Genomic DNA, 13,678 nt, shown 5'->3' on the forward strand with positions numbered 1-13,678 from the left:
GGCTTTTGCCTATTTTTGGTGCATTTGACACAAAACACATGCTTCCAAAACAAACATCAAAATCATTTGAATATTAATTTCTATGGTAAAGGGTAAAGCCTCGAAGCAATCAGGTCAGCCTTTAATAGATCTTTAATATTATCAAAATCCAAGGACTCTACAGGTCTTAAATAAATTGAATTTTACCAATCTTAATATGTACTGTAACAGGTTGTCTGTAATAGTGAAGTTCAAATAAAGGCATGAAAAACAAAACAAAACAAAACAAAACTCGTCTTTTCAGCCGATCTGTGTGTGCATGAGTATGCACATATGTGTGATCCTGACCTTAAACTGTTCTTCAGATATGACCAGAAGGTGGTGTGAGCCGTGCATGTCGGGTGAGCGAGCCAGGTCGTGAGCAACCTCCAGGGGCTCAGGGAGAGGAGCCCCGTGACCGTCCAGCACTGCTATCCCAACAACAGGAGCCCGGTGCATCAACTGGATCTCCTTAGCTGGAAGAAAGGAGGAAAGACAGAATGTTACAACAAGAGGACAGAAATGGTGGACACGGTCCACCCCAAACATCAAAGACTACTTCTCACCCTGCTGTGCTGTGACTGGTTCGTCTGCTCTGCTCTCTACAGGAGGAAGGCGGAGCATGTACGCAAACACACAGCCCCCATTCGTCCCTGCCCACAGGGAGGGCGAGTTATGTGAACCTACAAGAAAATGAGGAGACCGGTGAAAACCCTGGAGTAAACGTTAATGAACCTACATTTAGTGTTGACAGTGTAACTTACTATCTGAGAGAAAGGTGTCGGCGAAGTACAGCGTCCGTACAAGACCGGTGAAGGAGTCGTCTGAGGAGCGAGCTTCAATCTTCCTCTGGACAGGAGCAAGCTCCATCTCTGCCAGTTCAGCCTCCAGACGGGCATTTGCCTCCTGAAGCTACACGGGAGACGAGTGAAGAGTGTTAAAGATAAAAAGAAACATTTAAGGGAGATGAAAAGCTTTCTGATCTTCTCAGTACTGCCTCTACTGAGTCCCAATGACCAGTTGAGCAGAGAGCTGCAGATCTACCTTGGCGGCGTTGTTGACGTGATGTTTCCTTAGCGAGACTCTGCTGCGTCGGATTCTCCTGAAGGACTGTCGGAGGGATTTCTTAATGCTCTTCACCCTGGACAGAGGACCCTCCATGGCCAGCTGGTCACTGGGGTTTAGGGTGCACCTACAGTTGTAAAAATACAGAGTTAACATATACAGTAATTAATGCACTGATGCACAAAATACTGGCACCGCTCATCTACAAAACAATCTAAAAAATGTTTTTCAGTGAAACTGATCAAATTAAAGTCCACATGAAATAGCTGGCGGAGTTCTTTGATTCTGCTTCTTTAGCAGTTTGCCTCACCCTGAATGTATACTAGAATTTAACCTGCAACAATCTCTTAAATCCTTGTGCACAGACTTGTGAATAGACTTGTTTTTATGTGTGCTTTGATACAGCAGTCTCAGGGGAACTACAAATTGGAATCAACAAGAAGGCTTGTGACAAAGACTGAATCCAGTACAAATTTGCAAGGGCAAAACTTGTGACAGTAAGGAAACCATCAGACGAAACTAATCTGGAGATTTTTGGAATGAGAATACTGAGATTAAAGCTGTATTTGTATCCTGAAAGTTTACTCTTTCCCTGCGTCTCCTTACTTGATGAGGACGTTGTTCCTCTGTTGGTAATCATACAGGCCAAAGCCGTGGCTGGTGCCGAAAGCTACCAGCTTCCACTCTGAGTGCAGGGTGAGAGCAGTGACCACAGCAGGCGGCTGGCACTGGACCAGAGCGAAAGGCTGGAAGCCCGGAGGAAACAGCACCGGCTCCTCTCGCACATCCAGCCGAGTGTGGCCCTAATCAATGAGAAAACCATCAATATACTGAGTGGATCACTTTAACTGGCAGAGTTCAATTGTAAGGTGGTATGATACATTCAGAAATGCTGAAAGGGATGTACCAGGAAAGTAAAACACTGTTATGAGCATACTAAGATATTACAGATTTAATGTAGAGAGGAGAACTGTTATGAATAATTAATTTGTTTCTGCAGTAATCATCCAACTCTGCTCAATACCTTCCAGCGGAAACCCTCTTGGCCCTGCAGCAAATCCACAAGTTTAGCTTCCACTGTCTGCTCTGCTGCCTCATCATTCAGTTCAAGCACCAGGATCTGGGAAGACAAACCAGAGACACAGTGTAATACAAGTGAATATGCAGAAGAAAGCCTCAGTAAAAATGATATCAAGTGGGGCTACAACATGCTTATTTTCATTATCTATGAATCTGCTGCCTAGTTTTATTGTCTGGTCTATAACACTGCCAAAACAGAGGGGAAAAAATAATCACAGTTCATCACAATTTCTCAGAGCCCAAAGTGGCGCTTCAAATTATTGTTTTCCCCCCAATCAACTGTCCAAACTGTAAAAAATTATGAAAAACAGCCAATTCTCACATTTAAGATGTTCATTATATTGGCTTGAAAAATGAAGCAATTAATTAATTACCAAAATAGTGAGCAATGAATTTTCTTGTGATCAGGTGATCTCCTGAGCCAAATCTTATTTAAGAGGAAAAGTATAAACACCACTGCTGTGGTCATCACTATCCTCTTGCAATAGGATGAGCTGGATGGCAAAAACAGTGCTAGTAGTATCTCAAAAATAATTAGAATAAAAAAAGAACAATTGGCCATGCCAATAGAGTTGAAAAGAAACCTTTTCAGTGAGGAAAAGAAGGGTTAAATTCTGGCTTTACGGGCAGAGGTATACAGTGACTGCCAGGCTGCTTCTATTCTTGAAATTTCTCAGACGGCGCTTCATAAGAACAAGGTCAAGACATTGGGGACAACAAAGCTACAGACTGGCAGAGGGAGAAAACGACTCTCCAATGACTGGGATGACCGTCAACTCATTTGAGCAACCGTAGGATGACATCAAGTGACCTACAAAAAGAATGGCAAATGGCAGCTGGGGTTAAATGCACGGTGAGAACGGTTCAAAACTGTCTCCTAGAGGCAGGGCTAAAGTCCCGTAAAGCTAGAAAAAAGCCCTTCATCAATGAGAGGCAAAGAAGAGCCAGGCTGAGATTTGCAAAGGACAACATGGATTGGACCACAGACGACTGGAGTAAGATTCATCTTTGCAAAGAACACATCAATCAAGTCACCTGGAAGAAATCTGCTTGAAGAGCTTCTTGAATTTTTGCACCAAGAGTGGCATAAAGTCACTCAACATGCATGAAGATGCATGAAAGCTGTGATTTACAATCAGGGTTATTCCACCAAATATTGATTTCTGAACTTATCTTAAGTTAACATACTAGTATTGTGTTGTTTTGAAATTAATATTATATTGTTTACTTTGTTTCTTTATCTGAGGTCTGAACACGGCATCTTTTTGGTTATTTAGACCATTGGTCATTTTCTGCAAATACATGCTCTAAATGACAATATCTTTATTTGGAATTGGAAGAGATGTTGTCAATAATTAAGAAAATAAAACTGAAACACATACCTATAAATAGAAACATCAGAGAAACTGATAATTTTGCAGTGGTCTCTTAAATAGAAAAAAATAAAATAAAAATGAAAATGGGAAATTGTCAGGGGTGCCTCAACTTTTTCATTCCACTGTGTGTGTGTGTGTGTGTGTGTGTGTGTGTGTGTGTGTGTGTGTGTGTGTGTGTGTGTGTGTGTGTGTGTGTGTGTAGCTTATTTCATTCTCAACACTACACCCTTTCAGCTCACAGTGTTTCCCACACGTTCATTTATTTGTGGCGGTTCATCACAATATCATATCATATCACAATTATTATGATAATTATACGGCGCACCCGTCAGTGAATAGCATGATGTTATATACTCCGACACAGTGAATGACGCTGTGGCTTTTAGTCCACCGGTAAAACCAATGAAGATGGGGACAAGGACTATTTAATGCAGTTACCTTGACCGCAGCTTCCTCAGCAAAGAGGATGGCTGGCCTCATCACCGAGATAAAGCCCCCACAAAGAGCGCCAGGCGTTGGAGCCAGCTTTTGCCATGGCCAAGCCATGTAATTATATCGTCATGTGATGCACTGGGGCCTTTCCTCCAAAAGCTAGCATTGTGAAGAGCAGCCTGATTACATTTTATCCCCATCCAAGTTAGCTTGACACTAAACTGAAAGCTAGTAGTGGGGATGAAACCTTAAGTAAGTTATGTTATCGCATAAACTACGGTCAGTAATAACAAATGTTTAGCAGTACACTCACCTGTCCAGCAGTGCCAGCCACAGTCAGATAACCACTGTATTTACATAGGTGGATCTTCTGAACACCAAGTCTTGGGTCATCACTGTAGGGGTCAAAACAGCCAACCTGGATAATGGATACAAAGGTAATTTAGTGATGACATCATCAGGGTTATGTTATGGCAGAGATGGTCCAGGTTCTTAAAGGACGTCATACATTTGTTTTCACAGGCTGAGCAGTACTATTGTGAAGCAGAAACAGAGCTTTGTCTAAAATTGATGTATTGCCCTTTTAAAACAGATACACTATGTGAATCTAAAATCAGTTTACTTAAAGCTGGGGTTGGTAAGTCGGGAAAACCGCCAACCCCAGGCTAGATTTCTCTCCAGAGTTGCTACCCCGAAACCATGAATGCACACTGTCCAACAGTTGCCAATTACTGCTGACTGAGTCCGAGTCCTCACAAGCGGTAGGAAGATGTACATCTTTTTCATCACAACATCCAACTACAAGTAACTCCTCATTTGTCATTCACCTGGAAGTAAACACCTAATTCTATCATACTGAACATAAACAAGTGGACTTCCTGTTTGGATTACATAGAAATTCTGCTCTGCCTTGATGTCATGTGATGCTCTGGATGCTACAAGCTAGAAGTGCAGATGTAGTAGCTAATTCTCTCCAGGGAACAATGAATATTTTTAGCAGACATCTTAGTTGTAACAAGACTTAGCTGGCTAAGCAGTTTAGTGATTATATGCATTTTGATTATTCAGTTTTGTGTTTTAATTATTTTGAAATCCCACTAGTAATTGTTTAATCCATAACATCTTGCTAGGGTGTTACTCAGGCTTAGCCCACTTGCTGTCATAGCAAACTAGTTTTCAGTACATATATACACATATACTGACATAACCAGTAATTAGTCAGAGCCCATGTATTTCCAGGGAAATTGATTTGCAACATGAACACAATTTGATAGCATCTTTTATTTTGTTGTATATGTCAGTTGTATAATTGCTATATTGTACGTAAGTAAGCACATCGGCCGAGAGCACATCACTCTCATGACGGTAAAGCTTACACTTTTGTCTTGTTTAATAGTGCTTAATTGTATTGCAGACACACACCTTTCTGAATGGCGGCCACTCTCCCTCCGTGCCTTGGTTCATGTTATCATTGGGATCAGCATCTGTGTGGAACACTGCAGCTGTGCTTAACTTATACATGGGATACAGACAGACTCCCGATGCATCCCAGAAACGCACCGTCCCATCCTCATGCCTGCACGCACAAATCAACAGAATATTCTTAATCTGCCACAGAAATGTTCCAATACAGATTTCAAAAGTTGAGATAAACTGACCCTGTGAGCAGCAGGTCTCTCTGTGGAGGGTCTGGGGCCAGGTTCTGGCCTCCTGTGATTGGCCACGGCTGTATGAAGAGGAGAAATTAAAGTTTAACAATAACAACAACTTAGTGGCTTTCTGTTCAACCAGAAATGATTAATATGTCCACATTCAGGATGGAGCATACCATAGAGTTCAAGTGGATTGTCAAAGTCACATACAGGTTTGTATCTGGCTACTTTTGCTACTTTAAACAAACATGTGTTTTAACATACTTGTGGAGGTTAATGAAGCCTTGAACATAGTTGGACAATCAAACTGTCTATTCATTTAGATGCATAGTTGTAGTCAGGAGGTGGAAACATAGTGTCCAAGTCTGAACTGCACATTGTGTGATATGTCAATTTCAAGCACACAATTAAGGGTTGAAATAGCCGTTTTCTTTATTGAATCGCATTGCCTGTATTCTGAAATTCCTTGTGATGAGACAAAAGCAATGAAAAATGATCATGACAATAAACATAAAGGGAAGGCAGGAAATTAACAAACACAACAAACTCACAGTAATCAAAGGACTAAATTAAAGCATTCTTGAAACAAGACCTTATGGTGTACCTTTTTAGAGTAGTGTGTCTTCTGCAAGTCTCCAGCAGCAGTGACCCTCTCCCACAGCTTGAGGGGGATAGCGGAGACATGGTGTGAGCAGGTGATGGCTGAACTATGGAGGGGAACCAGGTATGGAGTCTGAATGACTGGCCAGCCCTCTGTCTGCAAGTCAATCACTACCAGCTCCTCCTCTACCAGGACCACCAGTGCACTTGGATCTCCTGCAGAGGGACAGGACAGAGAAAAAAAAAACAGTAGTTAGAGATATACTGTCCACACTGATCTAGGATATGTTATTCTCGCTTGTATAGTTCTTATTTAAAACCCTAGAACATTCTCATTGCACAGCACTGTAAAGTATTCTCTATGGCTAGAAACTGTCAGTAAAACAGACCCGATTTAAACAAATGATAAACTGCTTATTTGAAAGCAAACCCAAAAGAACATAGCCAAAATGACTGCTATAACATTTCACAATCCAAAACTGACTGCATCGTGTGTGTATCAGTGACTGCATATCTTCAGGCACTCATTAGGGCAACACTGAGTTCTCAGTGAACGCACACACACACTTTTTTTTCCTCAGTGTCTGACATTGAATCAGACTAAACTTTTTCCATTTTAGGTCAGCTAGGATTACCAAAATTATTTATATTTGCTAAATGCCAGAATACTTTCTTCAAAGTCAGAAGTTTACATACACTAAGACTGCTATGCCTTTAAACAATTTGGGAAAACCTAGATGATGATGTCATTCCATTGGAAGCTTCTGATTGAGATTAACTTACAACATTTGAGTTAATTGCAGGCACACCTGTGGATATATTTTAAGGCACACCTCAAACACACTGCTTCCTTGTGTGACATCATGGGAAAATCAAAAGAAACCAGCAAAGATGTCAGGAAGAGAATTGTGGACTTCCACAAGTCTGGTTCATCCTTGGATACAATTTCCAGGTGCCTGAAGGTGCCAAGTTCATCTGCTAAAACAATTATACGCAAGTATAAACCATGGAAATGTCCAGCCATCATATCGCTCAGGAAGGAATTGGGTTCTGTCTCTCAGAGATGAATGTGTTTTCGTGCATCATTTGCATATCAACCTCAGAACAGAAGCAAAAGACTTGTGAAGATGCTGGCTGAAGCTGGCAAGAGTGCCGCCAAATTGGTTACAAACTGGCTTAATGACAATAAAGTCAATGCTTTGGAGTGGCCATCACAAAGCCCGGATCTCATTCATATAGAAAATTTGTGGGCAGAGCTGAAAAGGCATGAGTAAGGCTGTGAGAAAGGCAGCCTACAAACCTGACTCAGTTGCACCAGTTCTGTCATGAGGAATGGGCCAAAATTCCAGCAAACTATTGTGAGAAGCTTGTGGAAGGATACCCAGAACAATTGACCAAAGTCATACAGTTTAAAGGTAATGCTATAAAATACTAATAAAATGTACGTTCTGACTTTGAAGAAAGTAATAAATTGCCTAAAAAATGATCGCTCAGTATTCTGGCATTTAGCCAATATAAATAATTTTGGTGATCCTAACTGAAAAAAGTGAGTAATTATACTATATACTAATTTGTATACACTGTGTCAACAAAGTTGAGTTTGGCTATTGGAAGGGTAAGGATTGGATGAGACCATGAGGCAATGGGAGGAGCTGAGTATTTTTACTCTCAGTTTTTGGGTATAAAAGATGACACCTAATGGTTTATGTTTAAATTAATAGATAAATAAGCCCAGTGGATACCCACCCACATCTTCTGTGGCAGGGTGCCAGTTGATGAGTAGGGTCTGAAAGGGCAGTAGGCTTTGAAAAAGCGCCAGAAGGCGAGCACTAAAGAGCCAGAAGAGGAGCGCTGTCACGAGAGTGTGACTAAATTATGAGTGCACCATGATTGCTGAAGGGCAGCGATAAAATGGAAATGAATTGCATGCACTGTGCAAAAGATTTAGGCAGCTGTGAAAAAATGTTGTCAAATAAGTATGCTTTCAAAAACATAAATGTTTAAAAGACTGAGTATCTAGGCAGACAGCTGAATGAAAGCAAAAGGTGTGTAGCTCCCTCACAAGTTCAGGCTATAACCACAGCTCCTAAACCACAAACAGTGGGACAAATGTTGTCTTATAGTAAAGTTGTCCATGGATTTGTAAATATGCAATTGAAAAAGCTCCACTGTGGAGATCTGATCTGTGCTGCAGGTCAAACAAAAGCCTCCACTGAATTACAGAGGACAGCAAAAGTGTAAGGTGCCTTTCGAGCCCTGAAAACAGACATGCACACAGCGCCAGCACAGGGAAACCCTGACTATGCTAGACCATTTTATTTCTATGTTGCAGGAAGGGCTGGTTATGCCTGTGGTGTTCAGATGCAGGAGACTCCAACTGGTAAGAAACCACTAGCTTAAAACAGGACTAAATAGGACAATATTGAGGCAGGTCTGCCTCTCTGCTATAAGGGACTGGCAGAAGCAGTTTTTGCTTTTCTGAAAGCATCAGCAGTGACAATGGGACACCAAACCATTCTGCACACATCCCATCAAATACATTCAAGTGTTTTATTTTGAAAAGTAACCGGATGTCACATTGTTGTTTTGGTGCGTGACTTCCTGTCTGCTCTGTGTTAAATTCAGCTAAATTGCTGCGTCGTGCTCCAACAGCTGCCAGAAATAGAAGTCCTGTGTATTTGTGCCGGAGGACTTCGGACTGCTGGAGCAGGGATGGAACAGATACACAGTGCAGCAGATCTGGTGGAAGTTAACACATAGACTAGAGTGAAACCTATCAGCTCCGCTGGCTTGGCAGAGGTGTTATGCAGGGGACACGTATCTGGTGGAATCTAGGGGTTAGTCACTTGGTGCCGCCAAAGACTTGTCCCGCTTGTCAGTCCTCATTCTTCTAAACTTATCTTCTGCTTTCAACACAGTCAACCACACAATCTTCCTCTCCACTCTGGCTGAACTTCACACTGCTGACTCTGTTCTAACCTGGTTCACATCACACCTGACAAATCACACCTTTCAGGTCACATGGAACGAATCCTTGTCCAAACCCTGCTTTCTGGAAACCCGTGTCCCCCAAGGCTGAGCATTAGCCAATACAACTCTACTGCACTCATCCTTGAAGACTCCTGGTGTTTGCTGGGTGATTTTGAGACTAAACTTTCAGAAATAAAAAAAAAATAAAATAAAAAAAACAAGACATTGTTACACGACAGAATCATGTCTTAAACCATTGCATGCTTTTCCCGATCCCTGCAGCACTATTGAAAAATCACTGCTAACAAAGTAGCTCTGCTAATTCATTTCCAAAAATCTAAGCAAGCTACAATACCAACAGTTAGTAGCAGTATAGTTTTCTTTACTCAGTGCTAAAGAAATTTGATAGCTGGTCCAATGGAAAGGTATTTAAATTTGTCTTTATATGCAGCAGGTCATTATAAAGAATTTTTGAATAAATGACTGAAGGGATCTTGAAACCTTGTTGCGTATACATGTAGACAAAGGCTTCACTTCCAATTGGTAATAACATGTGACCAGTATCTAACTTATCCGGAGTATAGCATCTAATCCACAGGCCTTTGCAGTTAAACCTGGTGAAAATAACTGCATAATCTACTGCACTGAGATCAGATCTAAAAAGCATTTTAGTTAGGTGGGCTGCAGATATGTAAACAAACAAGGTCACAGAAAGCCATGCAACTGACGGGTGCCATTCATTTTTTCAATAACTTTTTGCAATCGAAGACATGCTGCTACTTTTAGTTTTCTGTTGGTCACTATAGGACAGCTGAAGTAATTTTTTTTCCAAGAATGTGGCCATGCTGTACAACATGCATTTACAGTTAAACTCAATGCAAACGTTGTCAGACAATCCAATCACCAACCATTCCAATCATGTGTTCTGGGTGCATTTACACCTGTATCAATACGCCTTTTTCTATAGCCAGATAAATCTATCGGACTACAGATAACATGTTAATACCAGGTGTAAATGGGCTCAAGGAGTAATCTGGAGGAATACAACTTGTTTACATAATATCAAACGAAAGCCAAACTAAGGGAAACAGAGATTATGTTTGAGTTGTTGGAGATGGATATAGACTACAGGGCTTTCAAGCTTTGCTTTACAGCTTCCTTTTCACAACTGTGCACAAGCGTGCCATAAGCCAATTGTTTGTATTGGTGTGTTCCCTGCCTGTGTGCTGCGGTCCGTCTCTGATGACGAAGAAGTCGATGATCCGGGAGGTGAAGTCCAGAGCTATGTGTGTTTTACAATGGATCACTGTGATACAGTGCCTGTCCCCATAGCTGGCCCTGGGCATACCACCACTGAACAGCAGGAACGGAGGTCTACACACACAAACACACAGGTTCAAGTTCAGTTCAGTTTACCCAGAGTTTAATGAGTAACACTGGCTTATGTGCTACATCTAAGAAATAAAGGTTAACATTAAAAATGAGAGGATGTTGGAACCATTTTAGTGTGGGAGGACTAACATATTAAACAAATTAATGAATTAATGAAAGTGAACTCACCCTTCTTCTGTTGGTAGCTGAACTATTTTAGAGATGGCCTTGCAAGGGAAATGTCCTGCAGTGAAATACAGATAATCAGTGGCAAGAAAAACACATTTCATACCCGACAGTAAAGACCAATGTTCAGGTGGCATACACCTCTATGTCCTCACCGTAAGGAATGTCTGATTTCTCCTCCTCCTCGTTTTCGTCCTCTCCGCCCACCATCCATCGACAGTAACTTCCATCACTGTGTGAACTGAGAATGTAGCTTCCATCCTCTGTCCACCACACACTCTCCAGTTGCTATGGTTACAACATGTTACAAGCAAAATATACAAGGCAAATATCAAGAGTTAGCGTAATGGTTATAACCTGTTTATCAAGGACTGACTTGTATTTTGCCTGCCAGTGAATAGTTACCTGTGTGGCAGGGATGTGCTGGAGGGCACACTGCTTCTCCAAATCCCAGATAACCATGAGACCTCGTCCATAGCCAATAACAATCTGGTTTGGGTTGACTGGGTTCTCCTGTAAGGCCTCTACGTGTTCCAGATTCCTGCGGCCGATGTAGTCTTCGGGTACACTGGGGAGACATGATAAAATATGATCAGTGGGGACTGAGAGGCAGTGTGCACAGAGCTGATTTGTTGATGACACGGTGATATATTTTGTGTGTGAGATCGCTTTAGTCTCAACAATCAATACGCCTTTATATTGTTTATGGTTGGTCCATTTGAAAAACAAAGAACTGAGTATTACCAAAGGCAAACAACAAACACTACAGAACCTTGATACAAAAAGCAAAGCTAATGTGTTTTAATGTAGGCCAAGGTTGTTTTAAGGCCCAAAGTCCAGTTTTTTTTTATTAGTGCAAGCGCTCTATACTTCGCTCAAGCACGGTACACTTTCTCAGCCCTGGCATGGTTAGAAGAGGTGTGCTTCGGCACGGTACTCATGCATGAGCACATGCACAGGTGTGCAATGTGAACATGAGGTATAATCATACGCATTATGCTGCCTTGCACAATCAAGAAATCAGAGCAACTGGGCCAAGTATGAGAGCACACCGATTCCCTGACTAGGAAGATATACATTAAACATTAGGTTATTCATTACTTAGAACTTAAACTACAAACACATACAATTCCTTTTAAAACAAACAAACAAAAATACTCTTCTGGATGTGGATGTAATCATGCTTGAAACTCACGAAAAATAAACAACAAATTGTGAGAAACTTATGAATTATTCTATAAACTACAAAATGAGGATTGCGTCCCTTTCAGGACAATGTTTAGAGTGTTTTTGGGAGCATTTACAGCCTTTCTACTCTGCACCTCCGACTTAAGGTTACAAACAATGTTCAGTGTGTTGGTATGTGGTAGCTGCTGACCTGCTGGCGACTTGATCGAGACTGATGTTTCTCTCTTCCAGCTCTCTGAAGCCTGGGACTTCAACAATGAAGACATGTCCTCCTTCTGTCCCCAACAACAGCAGCTCCCCTGAGGAGTGAGCCAGCACTGCTGTCACCCTGGTCACACTTGGAAGGGCACTGAGGTGGAGAAGAAAAGACAGGTGTGATCACAGGAACAAAATGAATCCCCTAAAATCGCCAAAAGAACTCTGTACAAGTACAGTATACAAGCACAAGGCTCGTCTTTTGCAGTAGCATTGTTGTTCAGGCAGGAAGCTTTAGTTGGAATGAAGTTCTACAACCAATACTTTGTGTTGAAATGTAAAATTCAAAATTCAAATTCCTTGGGTCTGAAATGGTTCCTTCCAGGAAACAGGTCTAGAGAGGGGGGAAATGTGTAAGTGTGTCTATATGTTTTACCCAGGAGGTCCAGTCAGAGTGAAGCGTCCTATTTCCAGAAGTTCAGAGAGTCCCTTATGGGCTTTTAAAGTCCACATGTGTAGACTGTTGTCATCCAGCAGAGTCACCAGTTCAACCTAAACATAAGCGACAATCTCACAATACTGCCCAAAATGCTATTTAGCAGTCATTTCCTAATTACTAGCATAGAATTCAATTCCACACAAAAAAACATGTCAGGCTACTCTAAAAAGCAGAAATGCTGCTGGGAGTGTGTTGTGTATGTATTGACTGTACCTGGTGGGGGAGGAAGTGCACCTGTGTGACGGCAGCGTTCTCATCATGTAGACCCATGAACTCCACACCTGGAGCTCCATACCTGAGCACTGGTCAAGGACAGACTGGATTTCTATATTTGTACAGACATAGTCCTATTGGACATACTCGCAACAGGTCTTAATAAAAGACACCAGATTCCTGTATCACAACGCAAATTAAATTTTGCCGCCTACATAAGTGTTTCCTGCTCAGCTGGCTGAGTTAATTCTGGGTTTTGGTCTTGAGCCATGAGCACGTTAAAAGGGAGCAGAGTTCTTGATTACAAGCCATCAAATACATCATTACCAACAGAACCATTATGTAATATAATATGACACTTGGGAAATTTGGTTATTGTCACAGGCCAGAAACTTATTCCTAGAGAGGAAAAATGTGGTGTTAAACCAAATCTTATTGCACAGCTGGTAGACAGATGAATAGAATTATTCTACAGTTAAATAAAACGTGAGGCATTTATAAATCATGATTGTTTGTTAACAATCATGATTTTTATATTTTAACAAATGTGTTAAATACATTTCCTTCATCATTTGCAAAAGCAATTTTTTTGAGCACAAGGAAACACACAATGTGATCTGCTGAGTATAAACTCAATCTGAACATAACTTTTGTTTGTCCATATTAGGATCCTGTAAAAAGATTCTGAAGAGACTGACAACTTGACTCCTCAGCTGATCCTCTGAACTGAACACTCATGCTCAGCACAGGTTACCATGGTGATTTCTGTCAGGTGAAAGTGAGCCATTTTCATGACACTAGAAAACGAGATTTAAGCTGGCTAATCTGCAAAT

At 41.3% G+C, this 13,678-nt stretch overlaps 1 protein-coding gene across 1 annotated transcript in view; it reads right to left on the bottom strand.

The window, feature by feature from the left end:
• llgl2 (LLGL scribble cell polarity complex component 2) overlaps positions 1-13,678 on the bottom strand; it is a 33,030-nt gene that overhangs the window by 5,498 nt on the left and 13,854 nt on the right. The window contains exons 4-20 of the mRNA XM_037082578.1: positions 12,846-12,927; positions 12,570-12,685; positions 12,129-12,287; positions 11,156-11,318; positions 10,906-11,038; positions 10,754-10,808; positions 10,413-10,567; positions 6,228-6,439; positions 5,630-5,697; positions 5,394-5,547; positions 4,285-4,389; positions 2,108-2,203; positions 1,690-1,886; positions 1,063-1,210; positions 783-930; positions 585-701; positions 328-494 (exon numbers count right to left, since the gene is read on the bottom strand). Coding sequence (XP_036938473.1) covers positions 328-494; positions 585-701; positions 783-930; positions 1,063-1,210; positions 1,690-1,886; positions 2,108-2,203; positions 4,285-4,389; positions 5,394-5,547; positions 5,630-5,697; positions 6,228-6,439; positions 10,413-10,567; positions 10,754-10,808; positions 10,906-11,038; positions 11,156-11,318; positions 12,129-12,287; positions 12,570-12,685; positions 12,846-12,927 — 2,275 coding nt within the window. The remainder of the gene's footprint in view (positions 1-327; positions 495-584; positions 702-782; positions 931-1,062; positions 1,211-1,689; positions 1,887-2,107; positions 2,204-4,284; positions 4,390-5,393; positions 5,548-5,629; positions 5,698-6,227; positions 6,440-10,412; positions 10,568-10,753; positions 10,809-10,905; positions 11,039-11,155; positions 11,319-12,128; positions 12,288-12,569; positions 12,686-12,845; positions 12,928-13,678) is intronic.

Source organism: Acanthopagrus latus, chromosome 20, assembly GCF_904848185.1.
Source record: "Acanthopagrus latus isolate v.2019 chromosome 20, fAcaLat1.1, whole genome shotgun sequence".
Taxonomy (NCBI): Eukaryota; Metazoa; Chordata; class Actinopteri; order Spariformes; family Sparidae; genus Acanthopagrus; species Acanthopagrus latus.